The sequence below is a fragment of the Cervus canadensis genome, chromosome 24 (assembly GCF_019320065.1).
Source record: "Cervus canadensis isolate Bull #8, Minnesota chromosome 24, ASM1932006v1, whole genome shotgun sequence".
NCBI lineage: Eukaryota > Metazoa > Chordata > Mammalia > Artiodactyla > Cervidae > Cervus > Cervus canadensis.
Window position 1 is genome coordinate 4658388 of NC_057409.1, and position 19619 is coordinate 4678006.

At 52.6% G+C, this 19619-nt stretch overlaps 1 protein-coding gene across 1 annotated transcript in view; it reads right to left on the reverse strand.

Moving 5' to 3' along the window:
* ECE1 (endothelin converting enzyme 1) overlaps positions 1-7884 on the reverse strand; it is a 123241-nt gene extending 115357 nt beyond the window's left edge. Inside the window, exon 1 of the mRNA XM_043444714.1 lies at positions 7794-7884. Within this exon, the coding sequence (XP_043300649.1) occupies positions 7794-7796 (3 nt within the window). The 5' untranslated portion in view covers positions 7797-7884. The remainder of the gene's footprint in view (positions 1-7793) is intronic.
* Positions 7885-19619: the final 11735 nt, after the last annotated feature.

A 19619-nucleotide genomic window follows, 5' to 3' on the forward strand; every position in this document is an offset into this window, starting at 1 on the left:
ACGATTTAAAAAATCATGCCCTCAAGAAGCACCCTGATGAGCAGGACCGGCGAGTGGTTCTTGTAGCCATAAAAGCGGCTGATAAAACAGGCTGAGCCCCTTGGATGTGCCAGGAGGGAGCTGGGTTCTTCCGAAACAGCATCTGATACAACTGTTTCAACTGGAGTACCAAGCAGGCGCCACCATCTCCATAGGAGAGACAGGCAAACGAAGCCCAGAGAGGTGACGTGTCCCAAGAGACAGCGCAGAAAGCGAGGGGGCCAGGCTGGACCCGGGGCCACTCCTGCCAGCTGGCCGAGCCCCCCTGGGCCTGCCCTGCCCCACGTCCCCTCCTCTCCAGGGCTGGAGGCAACAGCTGCTCTCTGTACTGGACGCGAAGCTCCTGTGAACTGACCGCTTCGGAAGTGCATCCGTCCTCCCCTCTGCCTCCTCCCTCACCCCTCTCACGGCACAGATTGCTGAGGTCAGTCCTGGACCTGGGTGTGTGCGTGTGATGTGTGTGTGTATGTGGTGTTAACCCAGGGGCTTTTACAACTCCTGTGTGTGTGTGTGTGTGTGTGTGTGTGTGTGTGGTGTTAACCCAGGGATTGTTTCAACGCCTGGGTTCCCCCCGCCCAAGTACTAGGAGGGTTTGAGGTTACAGTCCCCACCCTTGGTTCTTGTTCCCAAGTGACGCAACCCAGTGCCTGGATCCAGAGGATTATCAAATGTTTATTTGGAATAACAGCCACCACCACCAACCACTACCACCAGCCACCACCACTTACTCACTTCTTGTGTTTATGTGTGTTAGTCGCTCAGTCGTGTCCGACTCCTTGTGACCCCATGGACTGCAGCCCACTAGGCTCTGTCCATGGGGATTCTCCAGGCAAGAATACTGGAGTGGGTTGCCATGCCCTCCTCCAGGGGATCTTCCGGGCCCAGGGATCGAACCTGGGTCTCCAGCACTGCAGGCAGATTCTTTACCGTCTGAGCCACCAGGGACGCCCCACTCACTTCTTATCCTGTGCCCCAAACTCTGCGCATCAAGGTGTCAGCTCGTTCATCCTCACCAGTGATCCTCCAAAACAGGTCCATTAGCAGCTCATTTTACAAACTGGGGAAACTGAAGCTGGAAGGGACTGACCTTGCAGGGAGGAAATGCAGAGCTGAGATGGAAACCCTGGTCTGGCCAACTCCACACCCGTGCTCTGAAGCAGAGCATGACGCCTGGAATCCTACATACCACAGCTGAAAAGGGCCCCTTGAATCAGTCTGTTCCAGCCACTCCATTTTACAGATAGGAAAACTAAGCGCGTCTTGCCGAGGGCCGCAGGCTGAAGCTGCATCTCACCCTCAGCCTTGCCTTCGGTGACCAGCTCGGGGCAGGTCCGCACACCTGGGGAGGCGGCGCGTGGGAGGCAGGCTCCGGCTCCAGGCGGAGGTAAATATTGATCCGGCGGTGTTTACCCTGTAACCGGACTCCTGCCTTCCCCCGAGAGGAGGGGAGGAGCTGGTGGGGAGGAGCCTGGGAAGGAGGAGGGTCTGTCTTCTGGGTCAGGAGCCGCTCCTCACACACGGTGAGCATGAGGTCGGGAGGCTGGGGACGTCTCCAGACAGGGGCCACTGGGGACCTGGTCCTGGGCCCCTGGGGCAATGCCGGGAGCTGGGAGATAGGGGTCTGGGCTGGGGGGACACAGGCCTGGGTTTCAGCCCTGGCTTTGCCACCTGTTGGCCGTGGGATCACGGACAGGTGGTGAAGGGGGTGGGCGGAAGGACCTCACTGTCAAGTGCTGGGCAAAGGCAAAAGGTAATTAGCATGTCGGCCGGGCCAGCGTCCAGCCCCAATCAGCTCCCCGGGCCTCTGGCCACTGCCCAACAGTCCCATCCCCGTCCCCAGGGGGTTTTCCCAGGGAGGCAGTTTCTGCCAAATCGAGTGGCAGTTTGGGACTGAAGCCAGAATCTTGAGTAATCAGGAGGCTGCTGCCTGCCTGCAGGTCCTAATTCCCTAACTGATCACTGAGCCTCAGCCTTCCCAGGTCTGTAATGGGGATGAACCTGCTCCCTGTGGTTAGTATGACGGTCACAAGGCTGACACGACACTCACATCACCCCTCAGTCTTTCCTCCTGTAAAATAGTGAAAGTGAAGTTGCTCAGTTGTGTCCGACTCTTTGCGACCCCACGGACTGACTATAGCCTACCAGGCTTCTCCGTCCATGGGATTTCCCAGGCAAGAGTACTGGAGTGGGTTGCTGTTGAATTAGGTGGTTACACATCCCCCTTTAACACAAGCACTCCAAGATTTTAAGGAGATCGAGCAGCCAGGCCCACCTCCCTGAAGTTGGATCCTCTCTCAGCTTATTTCCTGAATGTTTCCCAGAAATTTGTTCCTCTGTTTACATCTGCCCCTCACTAATTCCCCCACCAGGAGCCCTGTGGGGAAAGGGAGCCTTTCTGAGGCTCGTCAGGGAGCCGAGACAGGCCTGGGCACCCCATCCTCAGGCCCACTGGGGAAAGGGCAGGACCCCCAGGTGCCAGACTCCCAGCGCCCCTCTCTGGCAGTGGGGTCAGTCAGCACTGGTTACTCATTCATCTTTGCCCCCGGCCAGACTATACCTTCAGTTCAGTTCAGTCGCTCAGTCGTGTCTGACTCTGTGACCCCATGGACCGCAGCACGCCAAGCTTCCCTGTCCATCGCCAACTCCCGGAGTTTACCCAAACTCGTGTCCATCGAATCGGTGATGCCATCCAGCCATCTCATCCTCTGTCGTCCCCTTCTCCTCCTGCCTTCAATCTTTCCCAGCATCAGGGTCTTTTCCCAGGGAATCACTGTCCTCTCTGTCCTCTCTCCAAAGCTTGGCTATCTCCTATCTGTCCTCTATAAGAGCATCCTATCTCCTCACTGTCCTCTCTCCAAAGCTTGGCTCCTTGGAAGCCTTCCGTTCCATTCACTGTGGCCCGAGGAAGCAGTTCAAATGCCGCCTCCTCTGGAAAGCCTTCCCTGATACACTCGCATGGCCCGGGGGACCCTGAAGCTACATCCCCATTTTCTACCTTATTTCAGAACTTTTTGGAAACTTCGCCTTTCTCCTCTGTTAGATCAAAGTTCCTGGAGGCCCGCTAGTTATTCGCAGGAAAGCAGGAGAAGAGGAAGGTCCACGCCCACAGGGCAGGGGACTCTGGGGGGCCTCTAGGGCCAGACCCCCTCCTCGCCGCACTGCCCACCCTGGGCAGTGTGTGGGGTGGGGTGGGGTGGGGTGGAGTGGGTGGGGGCTATAGCGGGTGTTCAGACCACTGTGGTCTCTCCTGGGGCCGCTCCAGCGGCCTCCTAAAGGGTTTCCCGGCCTCCAGCCTTGCCCTTTCCCTCCATTCTCCGCAAAGCAGCCTCTGTGATTATCTCAAAAATGCAGACCTGACCACATCACTCCCCTCACCGCCCTTATGATCCAGCCCCAAGTCTTGAACCAGGCCTTCCCTGCACGCGCCCACCCCGGCCACCTCCCAAGCGTCATCTTCTGAGCCTGCAGGCAAATTAACTCCCGAGAGCACCAAGTTTTGTCCCATCTCCCACTTACTGATGCCCCTGCCTGGAATGCTCTTCCCGGTCTCGTCCATTCTTTAAGGCCACAACCTCCACAGCACGGCCTCTAGGGCAGCCTTTCTACGGCCCCAGGTTGCCCTATCTGCGCACACAGCACCCTGTGTGTCTCCTTGGTAACAGAAATCACACTTGTAATTTCCTCCTCCCTATCTCCTGATTGCCAGACTGAAAAACAGACCTACCAGTCTCATCCACACTCATGCCCACAGCCCCAGCTCCTGGCATTATGTGAGGCATACTTTTTTGGTGAATGAATGAATGGGTGGATGAATGAATGAATGCAGCACTTTGACCAGGGCAGGGCGCTTACCTAGTTAACTGAAAAGAAAATATTGAGAAGGACAAAAAGTCGTAAACAGTTGCTGATGGCTCCTCCCTCGCTGTTGCTATCACCCTGACATCAAAGTGTGGACTTTGGCCAAGCTGTTTATGTCTTGGCCAACGCCTGAAACTTTCTGCTGAACCCACCCCATAGCCCTCCTACTACTTAAATCCTGCTTCTACCCTGTATAGGGCTTGGTCTCTCCAATTCCACCTGGGAAACACTGTATCTGTTCTTTAACAAAAGTTTATAAGGTGCCTATAAGCAATAACCCAACAGCACAGTGGCAGGCCACACTTTGTACTCTGGAAGCTCCCTGCAGACTGGTTCAGGGGGCATGTGGCTGGCCTCCCATCTTCAATCAGTCATTCTGTTGTTGTTCAGTCGCTCAGTCGCATCTGACTCTTTGTGACCCCATGGACTGCAGTACGCCAGGTCTCCCTGTCCTTCACCATCTCCCAGAGCTTGTTCAAACTCATGTCCACTGAGTCGGTCATGCCATCCAACCGTCTCGTCCTCTGTTGTCCACTTCTCCTCCTGTCTTCAATCACACTTTCCCTCAAGTTCTTAACAGTGTGTGAAACATTTCTGTGTCATGTACTAGGTGGTATTGGCCTGCGATCCTGACAAGGAGCAAACCGGCCGCACTTGGGAGGAAAGCGGGTGCAGAGAGAAGGAAGAGCTGACCCAAAGTCACGCGGCAAGTGGGTGGGACACCCAGTCTTGACCCTTGGGAGCTGGACCTGGTTCTCAGCTCAGCCACTTACAGTAAAGATGACTGCTGACCCTCCAGCTCAGCCCCTAGTTGGGAAGGTAAAGAAACATTCTCAGGGCTCCACAAGAGCAGGCTGGGCCTCCTTCCCCCAACCTGTCTGTCTGGTAGCCCCCCGGACATCCAGGAGGTTTGCGCCCGCTCTGGTACCATCTTGCTGTGTGACCCTGACAATCTCCTTCATCTCTCTGTGCCTGCTGCTGGGCAGTACGAGGACAATCAGAGACAGGAGGGACAAAACGCCCCTGAGAACCCTCATCTCCCACGTCTGCAGAGGGGGTCTACTTGAAGCCTCTGAGAACAGCGCTGACTCCCTGCCAAGGGGTTAGAGACCGAGGTGGGGAGCTGGGGCCCACCAGGCAGATGGGGGCAGGACACAGGAAGCAGCCCACGCGCTGTCCGAGCAGAGCCCCGTTAGGAACCCAGGGGCCAGGGGAAACTTGGCAACGCTGGCAAGAACGCTGAACTGTTTAAAACCCGTGGAGCAGGACAGCCAAGGAATAAACACTCTAGCGGCCCTGAATCACCCCCACCTCAGGAATGAGCACAGGGCCTGGTGTTTAGGAGAAACCAAAATGACAGGGGCCGAGGAGCCTGACGTCAGCCTTCTTCCCGCCCGATCGCAGTGGACCCACTACCCACGGTGGAGCTCCGGCCCCTCGGCCTGCCCCAGCCTCCCACCGTCCAGCCCCAGCAGCGTCCCCTGCCACCTTCCCCTCTCTCCTGCCGCTCCGGTGCCCACAGGCCGAGCAAGCCCCATCAGGCCCTTTCCAAGAGTACTTCCCACACTCCCACATCTCTGGTCCTCTGCTCGCAGAAGTGCCCTGACCCAGGATGTTCTTTCCAATTCAGACGCCACCTGCTCGGTGAAGTTTTCTCCCACCTCTCCATCCAGAAGGGAGTCCTCCCCTGGCAGCATCACGCTACCTCTCCTAAAGACAGGCCACCTAGCCTGAGGATGGTGTGGACATTTATAGACTAGTGAAAGCCCTCTTTTTTTTTTTTTGGCCATGCTATGTGCCGTGTGGGATCTTAGTTCCCTGACCAGGGATTGAACCCGGGCGCCCTGCAGTGGAAGCACAGCCTCTAACCCCTGGGTGGCCAGGGGAAGTCCCATGGAAGCGGTCTTACCATGGTGTTTACGACCGTTTTTTTCCTCCCTAGACAAGACTTGGCATATAGAAGAGTTCAATAAATCTTTGTTGAATGATGAGCTAATGCCTGATTTTCTAAGTATCACCCTCCCCATTTTCTCCCCACATGATAAACTTTAATCCTTCTTCTGCACTTAGCAAAGAGGTTAGATGTCAGGCAGAACTTCCCACCTTGAGCTTAAAGTTGTATCAGAAAGCTGTATTCAAGTAAAGCCCTCTTGCTGGGTTAGCTCACCAAGTCTGTACACCATCCTTGAGAGATAAGACATATCATCTCATTTTACAGATGAAGAGGAAACAGAAACTCAGAGGTGATGATGTCACTTGTCCCTCTGGGGAAGCAGAGGAACCAGAATTCAAACCCAAGTCTGTTTGAGAACAAAACCAGGGGTCTTTCTGACAGGCTGGAAGGGTGTAACGCTCTGAAATGTGTCACCAGGGCAAAGTGACCGACCTCTCCTTCTTTAACTGATTTTTGAGAAGGATAAATTTCTCTTTCTGAGTAACTAAGGTCAGGGTGGGCTTGGAGGCAGAGTGGATGATATGACCTCGAAGTCACCCTTTTTTTATTTCCCATATACTGAGACCTTAAATCAAGTGCCGATCCACTTGGGAGTGAGCACTCTGCCACTGCAACTATTCAAGAAGAGCAATCCGGGGGGCGGTTCCTGATCAAAGAGGTAGGTTGGATCCAAGAGTTTCTAAGCACCTCTAGGTGCGGAATCAGCCATCAGTTCATTATTACTGACTCTGGAGTGGCTCATGGTGGTGCAGGGGAGGCAGACACTCGTGGGCGAGAAAAGAGGGGACTGGCTTGAGGGGAAGAAGAACGGGATATTGTATGGGGGCTCCAGCCCCGGAGAGAGTGGGAGTTGGTCCTGGGGAGTCGCTGGGGGGACTCATCAGGCTACAGGGGTCCTTTCCTGCCCCCACCTGGCACATTCAGGCTTGACGGCATCGTCACAGAGACGGGGAGGTGTGGCTGCGTCCGTGGGCCTGGCAGCCACCATCACCGACACATGCCCTCCTCAGGCCCTACATGGGGCCCTGTGTCCACTCCACAGGGCACAGAGCAGGACGAGAGAGAGAACCGGAGGGGCCTGCCCTCGGAGAAGACAAGCCACAGAGACGAAGGTGGCCTCGGCCTCCATGATGGTGAGGTGGTCACCAGGCCCCAGAGAGGTACTGAAAGATCTTGGCTTTCCTTCCAGAACCACCCTCCTCTCTAAAACAGCCTCAACGAATTCAGCCTGACCAAACGGATTTCTCTCCCGGGACTTCAGAAACACCGACCCCCTCCCTCCCCCCCGCCCCGTCCCGTCCCCCCAAGTCCCCAAGTCCAACTCCTTTCTTCCTGGTGCCACTGCCCATCCGAGTCAGTGGCCTCAGCAATCCCCTCCGATGAAGACCCATTACTGGGACATGCTGGGGAGACCAGATCGCTGGGCTTAGGGCACCCCAGGGGCCCCTGGTCTCTGACAGCATCCACTCTCAACCCTCAGGGCATAGTGAGTCCGGTCCCAGGGCGCCCGAACTACTCCTCCGAAGCTCTCGGCGCGGCCACCCACGACGCTCCAAGCCGAGCCTCAGCCCCAGACCCGCCTCAGAGTCCCGGGACACTCAGGTCCTACCGAATCCAGCGCTTCGGATGGTCCCCGACCCCCTTACGGAACCCGCCGAGGGTCTCCAAGCCCAGCCGCGTTCAGGGCCTTCCGGACGTCCCAGCGCAAAACCACAGCAAGGGAGCACGAACCGAAGCGGCCACCCCGACCCCCTCCAGCCGCCCCCGATGGAACAGAGCGCGGCGCCGCCAGGCGAGCCGAGCGCGGCCCGCGCACCCCACGACTGCACGCCTTCCCAGAGCCGCAGCCGGCGCCCAGGCCCCCCGCGCGCCGGGCCGGCCCCGAGTCCCACCCGGGCGCCGCCGCCGGGGGCCGTCGAGGCGGGCCAGGCGCGGCACTCACCATCGCTCGCGCGCTCCGCTCCGGCCCCGCGCCGCGCTCCCGGCCCCACTCCCGGCTCTCGACCGCGCCGTCCGGACGGCGAGGCTGGGCCCCCGCGGGTGAGCGCGGCTCGCGCTACGAGCCCCGAGAGGCGGGCCCGCCGACGGGCCAATGGCGGGGCGCGGGGGCGCGGGGCCCGGGCGACGCGGCCAATCACGCCCGGGGCCGCCTCCCCCGCCCGCGCCCGCGCCTTAACCCTCGGCGCGCCGGGGCCGGGGCCGGGGGGCCGCGTGCGCACCCCCGAGGGCTGACCCGGGCTGGGGCTCCGGCGCCCGGGGCGGGCTCCAGACCTCGCCGAGACCCGGCTCGGGGCCGGCCAAGGCCAGGGAGCCGCTCAGCTGCGTTCGGTGCGCGGCGCCGGGAGCCTCGGCGACCTTTGTCTTCCTGCCTGGTGCCTGCAGGGAGTGTGAGCCAGGGCATTGCAGCTGTGCGCGCGCGCGCGTGTAAGAGTGAGACAGGCTTGAGAGGCGGAGGGGTGTGTGTGCGTGTGTGTGTGTGTGTGTGTGTGTGTGTCAGAGGAAAGGAGGAGATAGAAAACCCCGGGGGAGGGATGGATCCCGTGCGCGCCTATGTGTTTCTGTGTGACGGAAGGCAGAGACTGACTATGAGGGTTCGTTACTGCGTGCTTCTGTGTGCGTGTGTGTGTGTGTGTGTGTGTGTGCGTGCGCGCGCGCGCATGCGTGTTTACATGGGCTGTGCGTGTGTTTATGTGAGCTCTGTGTGTGTGTGTGTGTGTGTGTAAGAGGGAAGGAGGATGTGTGTGTGTGTGCACGTGTTTACATGGGCTGTGCATGTTGGGGGGTGGGCTGTGCGTGTGTGTGTTTATGTGGTCTGTGAGTGTGTGTGCGCGTGCACGTGTGTGTTTACGTGGGCTGTGCGTGTGGGGGGCGGGTGGGCTGTGCATGCATGTGTGTTTATGTGGGCTCTGTGTGTGTGTGTGTAAGCGGGAAGGAGGGGTGTGTGTGTGTGTGTGCGTGCGTGTTTACGTGGGCTGTGCGTGTGTGGGGGGGGTGGGCTGTGCGTGTGTGTGTGTTTATGTGGGCTGTGTGTTAGGAGAAACAAAGACATTCCAGAGAACATGGGGGTTGGGGCATTGAAGGATGTATAAGAGTTCATGAGGCCCGAAGGAAAGACCTGGGGAATCTTGCCAACCAGCCATGGGGGACAGAGGTAGATTTGGGGAGGGGGAGAAGCTGGCAGCAGCCCCTGCTCAGGAGCTGGCCCAGAGTGACTCTGCAAAGGAGAGGTCTGGGCACACAGTGCCAGGAGCCAAATGGGGCCATCTGCTCCTGGGCAGTGTGGCCACGTGGTGGGCAGGGAGGGGGCTAGGGAAATAACCCCCTGTTTCTGTACAGCCTTCTGGATTCTCCAGCGTGGAGGGAAGCAGATGGGGAGGGGGGCCACTTGCCAGAATTCACAAAGTTTGTTGAGTTCCACGGATTGAAAGAAGAGAGGTGGGCCCTGCCCTGAAGGTGACCAGATCTTCTCTGGACTGAAGGTCTGGACCCTCTCTCCATCTGGAGGACTGGTGACTTACACTATCAGCTGCCCAGACCATTCCTGGGCATTGAATCCTAATGCCGGAGGGACATTCTGAGATCCAGGGAGACCGGAAAATGGAACCAGTTATCCTGGCGGTCCACTTATCAGTGATGCAGTTTGGGGGATTCCCTTCTCCTCTCTGAGCCTCGGTTTTCTCCTCTGCAAAGTAGGATTTGTAATTCCTGCCTACCCCTCAGTACTGATGTGAAGATTTAATGAGTTCACGTACACATGGGCTCTTTGTAAGCTTTGAATCACTGGAAAAGGCTGAGCATTGCTCCATTTCTATATAGTCCAAAGCACTTTGATGCTTTCAGAAGTCAGGCCAGACTTGCCTTTGTGGAAGGAATGACTGGAAAGGGGGCACCCGGGGACTTCCAGGTGCTGGTAGGGGGTGGCCTGCGGATGGGAGGGCTGGGTACGGGGATGTGCCGTTTGTGAAGACTCATTAGGATCTGGGCTTTTTTTCTGTGTATGTCATAGTCCAACAGCATGTTCCGAAAAGAAAGGTCAGGTATCCTGACTGCGGTTCTCTTGCTCACACGATGGGCATTCTGGAATGCTCTATCAGTGAGGCAGGAGCTGGGCTGAGTACTGGGGCTGTGCAACAGTGAACAAGACGGGATCCTGACTCTTCCAGGAAACCGAGGAGAAAGGGCGTGGCTTTTTCCACTTCTGAAGGGGACAGACCGCCAGGGGAGGCACTTACCCCGAGCCACGCCCCGGTCTGCCGGCCGAACCAGGACTAAAACTGAGGGCTTCCAGCACTCGGGCTGAGTCTTTCCTGTTCCAGCCCGCCAGGCTGCCTGGGAAGGACAGGCCCTGGTCTTCATGCTGCTCTGAGGACAACAGGGAGGTTTGCTGCCCACTCTGCTGATCCCCAGTATTCCCCTCCCCCAAGCAGCCTCATGGGAACAAACCTACAGATACCGTGATTCCCACCCCAGGCCCTTGTTGCAGGTGAGGAACATGAACGTTCAGAGAGGGAAAGTGACTCCCGCGAGGTGGCCCAGCGGGTCTGAGAGGACTTGCTCCTTCCTTCTGGTGCCACACTGCTTCTGTTGGCGTTCGTAGCCTCGCTGTGCTGACAGAAACGTGGGCCGTTGTGTGGCAGGAGAACGCGATTCCCTTGTCAGGCTCCTATAGACTGGGTGTTGAGGATGCTTCTGCCAAACACTCAGGTTTCTGGGTACAGTAGTCAGCGCATCAGGGCTCGAACTGGCAGAAAACTGCCTTAAACTGGTAAGGGCAGGGTCGAGCAAGCTCCAGGCATGGCTGCACTGAGGGGCTCAGATGATGTCGTCAGGATTCAGGGTCAGTCTCTCGGTCCCTCAAGATTCTTTCCCTCTCTACTGGTCTCATTCTCTGGCAGGCTGTCCTCCTGATCACAGAGTGGCTGCCAGCAGCACCAGCCATGCAGCCTAGTCTCCGGCAGCTCCAGCACAAACGGAGACTCTCTTTTCTCAACAGTTCTAATTGCGGTCTCCAAATCAGGTCTCATTGGCTGCTACTGGAACATGTATCCATTCCTTGGCCAATCAGTGTGGCCAGGGGTTCTGATTGGCCAGGCCACCTAGCCTGAGGGTCTCAGAGGTACCTGGCTTTTGAGTTTATGTGGGATTTCGAGCAATCACAGCCTGAGGACTCATCAAGATCCAAGAAGTGTGAAAAGTGAAAGTGAAAGTCGCTCAGTCGTGTCCGGCTCTTTGTGACCCCCATGGACTATGCATGGAATTCTCCAGGCCAGAATACTGGAGTGGGTAGCCGTTTCCTTCTCCAGGGGATCTTCCCAACACAGGTCCAAGAAGAATCCTCTAGAATTTGTGGAGAGGCTTATATTTCATAGGCCTTCAATAAATGGCAACAGTTTTTATTGGTATTCTTTCTCTACTTTTCCTCTGTCATCATCTTGACGGTAATGTCTAGCATACAGTCGGTACCCAAGGAATCCTTAGTGGTTAACTGATTTGGGTAGGGGGTTGCTGATACCACGTACCAAGTCAGAGTCTGGATAAACTGGACAGCTACAGGTCTACAGACAAAATGACACTCATTATAAGAGCTATTCAATTTTTTATTTTGTCTTGTCTTCCATAACGGAACTGAAACTATAGTCTAGAGCTCCTGGGGGTATCACTAGACTCTCTAGGAACAGACTCCCCTATCACACCCATCCACCAGCCTGTCTAAGAGGATGTAGTTAGAAGGAGCCCACTAGGAGGTTGGCCCAGGAGGGCAGGCAGAGCTTGTCAGATCCAATTAGACTATTTCTTGACTCACCCAACCCTGTAGAGAGGTTGTCTGGGGTGGGGCTGGGGACCAGGATGTTTCAGTCTGAGCTTTTCCTCTTTGGGCCACTAGCTGCTCTGCTTCCATTGGGCAGTTTGAGTTTCTCTGAGGGACTGGAGGTCCATAAGTCCTGAGCAACAGTAGGTGCTGTTTAGCAAAGGTGCACTGGGCCCCACGCTTGGCCCTTTGCGTGGTTTGAACACAGGACCAGGATTAAATACTTTGCAGGATTAAATACTGGGGTGTATTTTGGATGCTCACATTACACCTGCTTTTCCTTTACTTAAAAAAGCGTTTATTTGTGGCTGCCCTGGGTCCTTCTTGCTGCATGTGGGCTTTCTCTAGTTGTGGCAAGCAGGGGCTTCTCATTGCACTGGCTTCTCTCCTTGCGGAGTGCAGGATCTAGATGCGCGGGCTTCAGTAGTGACCCCTCAGCATGTGGGATCTTCCTGGACCGGGGATCGGAGGGACCTGTGTCCCCTGCGTTGGCAGGCAGGTTTCTTAACCACTGGACCGCCAGGGAAGACCTTCCTTTACTTTTTGTGCTATTTTCTCCCTTTGCCCTGATTTCCATATTTAATTTTAAAAATAAAATCTGGTGTTTTTTTCCCCCTGATCTCAAGGGCAATTAATGCATGCTCACTGTACAATAATGTAAGTAATATGGAAATGAATACAACAGGAAAAAAAATCCCTCATAACCCCGATCCTCAAATATTAACCACTGCTAACTCCTTGATAAGAGTCTGCATTGAGCTGCATTAATAGATGTGTGTCTGTTTTATGAGATGAAACACATTAACTTTTCATAGCCTCCTTGGTTCCTTGCCTTTTGAAAAAATATTTATTTATTTGGCTGGGCCAGGTCTTAGTTGCAGCATGCAGGATCTCCGATCAGCTCGGAGTCTTAGCCACTGGACCACCAGGGAAGCCCCCCTCCCTACCTTTGAGGAAGAAAAGTTTGTAGTTCAGGTATCTTCAGGCTGGCTTTGTCCTGTGGATCTGAGTAACAGGATGAGGGAGGAGAAAGAAACCAGCCAGGAGAGACAGGGCAGAGGGTGCTGGCGGGGAAGAGATGGGAAAGGCTGGAGCAGGAGCCCGGGAGCTAAGAACCGTGCAGCTTGAGCTTTGAAAGAAGATATTTGAGGGACTCGGAACAAAGATGTGTGTGCTGTGTGCAGAGGGTGGGAGGGAAGAAGAGAAGAAGGAACAAAGAGAGGAAAAGGAGTGTTAAGAAGTTTTGTTGATATTATGCATGAAATCTTTAAATGAATGAAATCTTTAACATTTTCAAAAGTACTGAATAAACATTTGAGTTGCTTTTTATTTCTTTCTAATTCAATAAGGATTTGAGACTGTCCTCAAAGTGGCTCAGCTTTTACCCAGATTACTTTTCTTATAAACAAAAAATGAAATTTCGTAATAAGAAGAAGAATTTCTAAAATGTATTGCCTACTTACTATATGCCAGACATTGTGCTAATTATTCTTCCATATTGTTTAATTCTATAATACCCCAATGGGGGAAGGTACTGTTATCTCATTTTACAAATGAGGAAACCAAGGCTCAGAGAGGCAAAGCAACTTGCTCAAGGTCACATAGCCAGAAAATAGGGAGCAGGGATGATATGGCTTTTCTTTTTCTTTTTGGTGGGATAGGGGAGAGCAGAGTCTTAACCACTGGACCACCAGGGAAGTCCCTGAAATAACTGTTCTGATTTTAATCTTCTGGTTAATGTAGTTGCTTAGTTCTATTTGTTGTTGTTAATTTTTTAAGGAGCTTGAAAACCCTTTCTGCTTGTGATCATGTAGGAAAATACACAAATAAAAGTTAGACATGCACTGTCATGGACTCCATGATTCCTTGTGATCAGTATCACCCCTGTTTTCTACATGAAGAGCCTGAAGCTGCATGGAACATGGTCACTAACCCACAGTAAGGCAGCTTTTAAGTTGTGATGTGTGAATTTGTTTTCTCTGAAGGAGCATACAGGAACCGGAGCTGGCTAGGGATCTGGGCTACATCTCGGTTACCTAGGCATAAATTCACAGACCCTGAGGGCTGGACCTGAATAAAAACCGATCATCTATTCAAAGTTTTAAAATCTTTGCCACTTCCCCCACAGTGGTCACCTGGCCCAAGTTTGGACATTTCTCAGATGGGGGACCCACTACTTTTGTGGAGCCCAGAGCTGGGGAAAGTGGGCCAGGTTGGAGCAGTGAAGCAGAAGAAATTCCTGAGAATTAGCTGGGATGAGCACAGAGACTGCCAGTAGGAACAGGAATGCAGAGCGTGGAAACCCACTTCCTCAAAGGTCTTTCCTGCCGGTAGCAGCTCTGTTATCTACAGCCCCTATCAGTCGAGGGGGAAGGGTGTGTTTTTTCAAGGAACCAAGTCACCCCAGAACCAGACTGCTCTAGCCCGGTATATTTCCCCTTTTGCTTTGTTTGCTAGCACGCTCTTGGCTAAGGTGTATATTCAACTTCAGTTACTAATTCAGTCCAGAAGCCCGCCAAGATCTCTCCCTATCTCCTTCTAATGGCCTTCAGCCTCTCTTCTAAATTCATGTTTCATTATGTTTGCTTTAACACCGAGCAGCCACTTCACTGCATTTTGGTAAATGGAGAAGATGTTGATCATAAACAAAAACATTTTGTCACGTGAATTCATTGGTTGACAGCTGAAAAGAGTCAAATCATAGAGAAATGGGAAAGGGCATAGAAGTAGAGTGGGCCAAGGTGGGCAAGCTGGATCAGGCAGGAGGGACAGGATGTCACGACCTACTTAGAAAATGTGACGGATCACACAGGGAAGAGGAGCTGGGTTCTGGAGGTACTCCACATGGTGGGGAGGTCAGGGGCACTAGAGAGCGGGTAGCTGAGTGTGACAGATGGAGTCACACACCCAGAGAAGGGAAGAGGGCTCAGGCAGTGGGAGCCACCTATGCACCTATGCACCACCCGGATGTGGGCAGGACACGGGTGGACAGGAAGAAGGCCAGTGTCTCGGTGTGTTTAGGGCAGTGAGGACCGTGGGGGAGCTGGGGCTGGGGGTGGGTCTTGCCATTCAGGAAGGTACCTTTTATCCTGCAACCTGAATGCTTATGTTCTCAGGAGCAATCCCAGGCCAGGCTCTATTTCCCACTCCTGGGTGTCCTTGACTTTGGGCCGGGCATGCAGGTGGGGATGGGAGAAAGGCATCAAGCCAGGTGCCCTCGAAGCAAACCTGCTGCCCAGCCCCACTGAGTCAAGAGGAGAGCTCCCCAGAGACCGCCCAACCAGTCAGAGCAAGGATGGTGGCTGGGAGCCCCCAAAGACCCCCTCTGATTAGGGCCGGGGGCCGTGGGATGAGATCCCGCTCTGGAGTCAGACTCTTTACATGGATTCTGTCTGTAGCTGAGGGAGCCTAGCCAAGGTTCCACACCTCTCTGAACCTCATCTCTAAAATACCAGAATTGGTGCTTTTGAACGGTGGTATTGGAGAAGACTCTTGAGAGTCCCTTGTACAGCAAGGAGATCCAACCAGTCCATCCTAAAGGAAATCAGTCCTGAATATTCATTGGAAGGACTGATGCTGAAGCTGAAACTCCAATACTTTGGCCACCTGATGCAAAGAACTGACTCATTTGAAAAGACCCTGATGCTGGGAATGATTGAAGGCAGGAGAAGAAGGGGATGACAGAGGATGAGGTGGTTGGATGGCATCATTGACTTAACAGACATGAGTTTAAGCAAATTCCAGGAGATAGTGATAGACAGGGAAGGCTGGCGTGCTGCAGTCCATGGGGTCAGACAGAGTCTGGCACAACTGAGCAACTGAACAACCACCTGATTACAAAGCTCTGGTTCTTCACTGAGGCTTTATATATCCACACTATAGTTCTTTCATGCAGAGGGGAGAATTCAAAATTTTCAGCTCAGCTGAAAATGGCCAGGGGATCTTTGGGGATGGGTACAGTCATTCAGAGTCTCTGTGCTTCCGTCTCCTTGTCTCTAAAATGAAGAGATTTTTAAAATACAAAGAACATGAAGAGGTTGGATCTGTGATTGTCAACCCTGGCAACCTGTTTGAATTGTCTGGGGAACTTTTAAAATGTACTGGTCCCTGGGCCCCACTTGAGGGCAATTAAACCAATCTCTAAGGGTGGATCCCAAAGTTCATCGAACTCCCAGGTTTGATCTGATTGCATGGTCAGGGCTGAGAACACTGAACTAGCCCCTCGGTGAGGGCCATTTCAAGAAGCCAGTTCATATAGCGTGGTGGAGAAACCAGGGCTTCATAGCCGAGTGGATGTGGGTTCTAATCCCAAATCTGCTCTTTCCCATACCCCAACATCCTCATCCAGCAAAGGAAGAGAGCAAGGCTCAGTCAAGACCAAGGTCACATAGCTCAGAAGTGCCATTGTGGAGATCTGAATCGAATCCAGATCTGCCCTCAAAAGCATTATATCCTGGGGAACTCCCTGGTGGTCCAGTGGCTAAGACTCTGCGTTCCCAATGCAGGGGACCTGGGTTTGACCCCTGGACAATCCCACATGTCACAACTGAAAATCTTGCATGTGGCAACTAAAGATTCTGCATGCCCCAATTAAGATGGAAGAGCCTGCCTGCCGCAAATAAGACTATGCAGCCAAATAATCAATTAAATGAATTTTTTAAAAAGTATGATGAAATACCAAGAAAGGAGAGAAAATGCAATTATATAAAATGTTCAATTAAAACAAAACAAAAAAAAAAAGACAGAGAAAGGGTGGAAGGCAAAAATTAGAATTAAAAGAAAAAGAGCGTTATGTCCCACGCACGGAGAGGAGGTGTGGGCAGGTGGGTCTTCTTGCAGCCTGCAGCTCCCCTGTACCCTGGACCGTCTGAGCCTGGGCTGAGTCTGTGAGGCGGGATCCCGCGGTCATCCCTGCCCGTGACTCACAGTTTGGGCAGCAGGTGTCGGGGCAGCGTGAGCTCACACACACCTCAGCCGTCTCCTCACCTCACACGTGCTCAGGCACCTCCATGCCCCACCGTGCTCCAAGCCCTGGGCAGCGGCAGACCAGTGTGGACAGGCTGGGCAGCTGGTGCATGACTGGGGCAATCACATCAGCTGCAAGAACAGACTGGCAGGAAGATTGATGCCAACTTAGGGCACAAGAAGACCTTGTGTTAAACCCCTGCCCATCACTCATGGGCCATGTGGTTAGCAGGTCAGGGCAACTATTTAAACACTACCACAAGTATGTAAGACTCCTAGACTTCCCCACCCTGATTCTGACCATGCCATCTCTTCACCAGGAGTGTCCTTCCCAGGTCTCTGTCCAAAGGACAGCTCTTGAGATAGACCTTCCCTGGCCACCCTCTCCAAGGAGGTTTCTCTTTTTATTCTGTGTCGCTGCACCCACTGTCTTTCCTTCCTTCTCTTTGGCAGACTTTATAATTCTGTGCTTAGGGGCTTCATGCCTGATCCACCATCTCCCTGCCTAATTAAATGATAAAACCCACAAATGCATGGCCTGTGTCTTTCTTGTTTTGGCATGGCTCTTTACAAGGTGTAACTAACATGCCACAAAACTTATGCATTTTAAGTATATAATTGGGTGAATTTTAGTAAACTCATAGAGTTGCAAGACCATCGCCACAGTCCAGTTGTAGAACTTTAATCATTTCCTAAAGATCCCTCGGGCCTTTTTGCAGGTTCAGTCACTTTTTGCCATTCAGTCACTTAGTTGTGTCTGACTCTTTGCAACCCTGTGGACTGCAGCACACCAGGCTTCCTTCACCATCTCCTGGAGTTTGCTTAAACTCAAGTCCATTGAGTCAGCGATGCCATCCAACCATCTCATCCTCTGTTGTCCCCTTCTCCTCCTGCCCACAATCTTTCCCAGCATCAGGGTCTTTTCCAATGAGTTGGCTCTTCTCATCAGGTGGCCAAAGTATTGGAGTTTCAGCTTCAGCATCAGAACTTCCAATAAATATTTAGGGTTGATTTTTTTTAGGATGGACTTGTTGGACCTCCTTGTAGTCCAAGGGACTCTCAAGAGTCTTCTCCAGCACCACAGTTCAAAAGCATCAATTCTTCAGTGCTCAGCCTTCTTGATGGTTCAGTTCTCACATCTGTACATGATTCCTGGAAAAATCATAGCTCTGACTATAAGGGCTCCTGCTTTTACCCTCACCCCCAGGCAGTCACCAATCTGCTTTCTGTCTCTCCAGTTTTGCCTCTTCTGGGAAAGGTGCATAAATGAAATCATGTAATATGAAGCCTTCTTGCACTGAGCATGAAGTCTGAGCCTCATCTGTGTTGCAAGTGTTGGTCGTTTGTTTCTTTTTCTTGCTAAATAGTAACCCCCAACATGGCTGCACTGCATTTTCTTTATCCATTCACTTTTCAATTTTGGATTGCCTCCAGTTGTTTTTCTTTTTTTTCTGTAGAATAACACTGCTATGCACATTTGCCTAAAAGTCTTTGTGTGGACACACATTTTCATTTCCCTGGAGTGAATACCTGGGTGTCTATGAGCGGAATTCCTGGGTTGTGTGGTCAGTAGTATATTCAGCTTTTTCAGAGACTGTCAAGCTCTTTTCCAAAGTGGCCATATCATCTTACATTCCTACCAGCAGTGTATGAGGTGGCACCATGTCTTTTATCTACAAAAATGACCCTTATGAATGATGTGTTGTTTTTTTTTTAAATTATTGACCATGCTGTGTGGCATGGTCAAATCTTAGTTCCCTGGCCAGGGATGGAACCGCACCCCCCTGCAGGGGAAGCACGGAGTCTTCACCGCTGAACCATCAGGGAAGTCCCTGAAGGATGTATGTCCTTACCTCTCTGAAATGTGATGGAGAAATTAAATCCACATGGAAAAGAGCAGCTCTGCATTATCTTTAAGAGGCTGCTAAACAGATTGTCCAAAACATAGGTCCAAATGTGAGGAATCCTTCTTGTACTTTAGCGCCAGGGTAAAGGGTTTTTCCCAGCTGAAATAGCCTTTGTTCTTTAATCAGGGGTTGGAGATAATATGTCATGTTTCCCTTTTTGCCCTACATGAGAGGATGCTTGGGGCAACATTGAGTTGACTGCCTGGTAGGCATGGACTAAGGCCTCTTTGCCTCTGGTTCCCCGGGGCCTAGCACAGCTCCTGTCCCAGAGAGATTTCTCAACAAATGTCAGTTGGGTGGAATGGCATGGAAATGCAGTAACTTCATTGAATCAGAACATTTTAATCAAGTCTTTTCTAGCCCTCCAGGTATTTTTTAACAGTCTGTATGTGGAGTCTGTTGTAGATGTTGTGTATGTTTCTTGGGGGTATATAAATTATGAAAGAATAACACTGAAGAAAATTGAATTCCTGATATTAAAATATTTACATCTGGGCGGGAAGATAAATCACACACCAAAATAACTGCAGAGGAAATGAAAAAGTGATGAATGTTGTACAAGAGTGATTAAAGGCTATGAAAGTCCATAGGCCAGAGTTTGGCTGAAGGAGGAAAAGGAATGGGTGAGGTGAAGGGATAAGGACAAGATTTCCAGAGGCAAATGCTTTACTTAGAGGGGTCAGTGGGCCAGATTTGGGGAAACAGGCTCTCCTGCCCTTGAAGGAGGTGGGAGCTGGTGGAAGGAGCAGTAGGTCCAAGAATTCTCAGTGAAGTTGGTCTTGAAAATGCATATGCTAGGGACTTCCCTGGTGGCCCAGTGGCTAAGATTCCATGCACCCAGGGAAGGAGGCCGGGGTTCAATCCTGGTCAGGGATCCAGATGCTGCATCCTGTAACTAAAATCCCGCATGACCCAGTACAGCCAAATAAATAAATAAATATTTTTAAAAAAGAAAGTGCATATCCCTTTGGACCCAGAAGTTCTACTTTTATACATTTCCCCTACAGAAATAAAGATATGCACAAATACATAGCTGCAAAGGTCCTCCCTCATCAAGTAGACTTTAATAGAAATTAATTATGCCCAT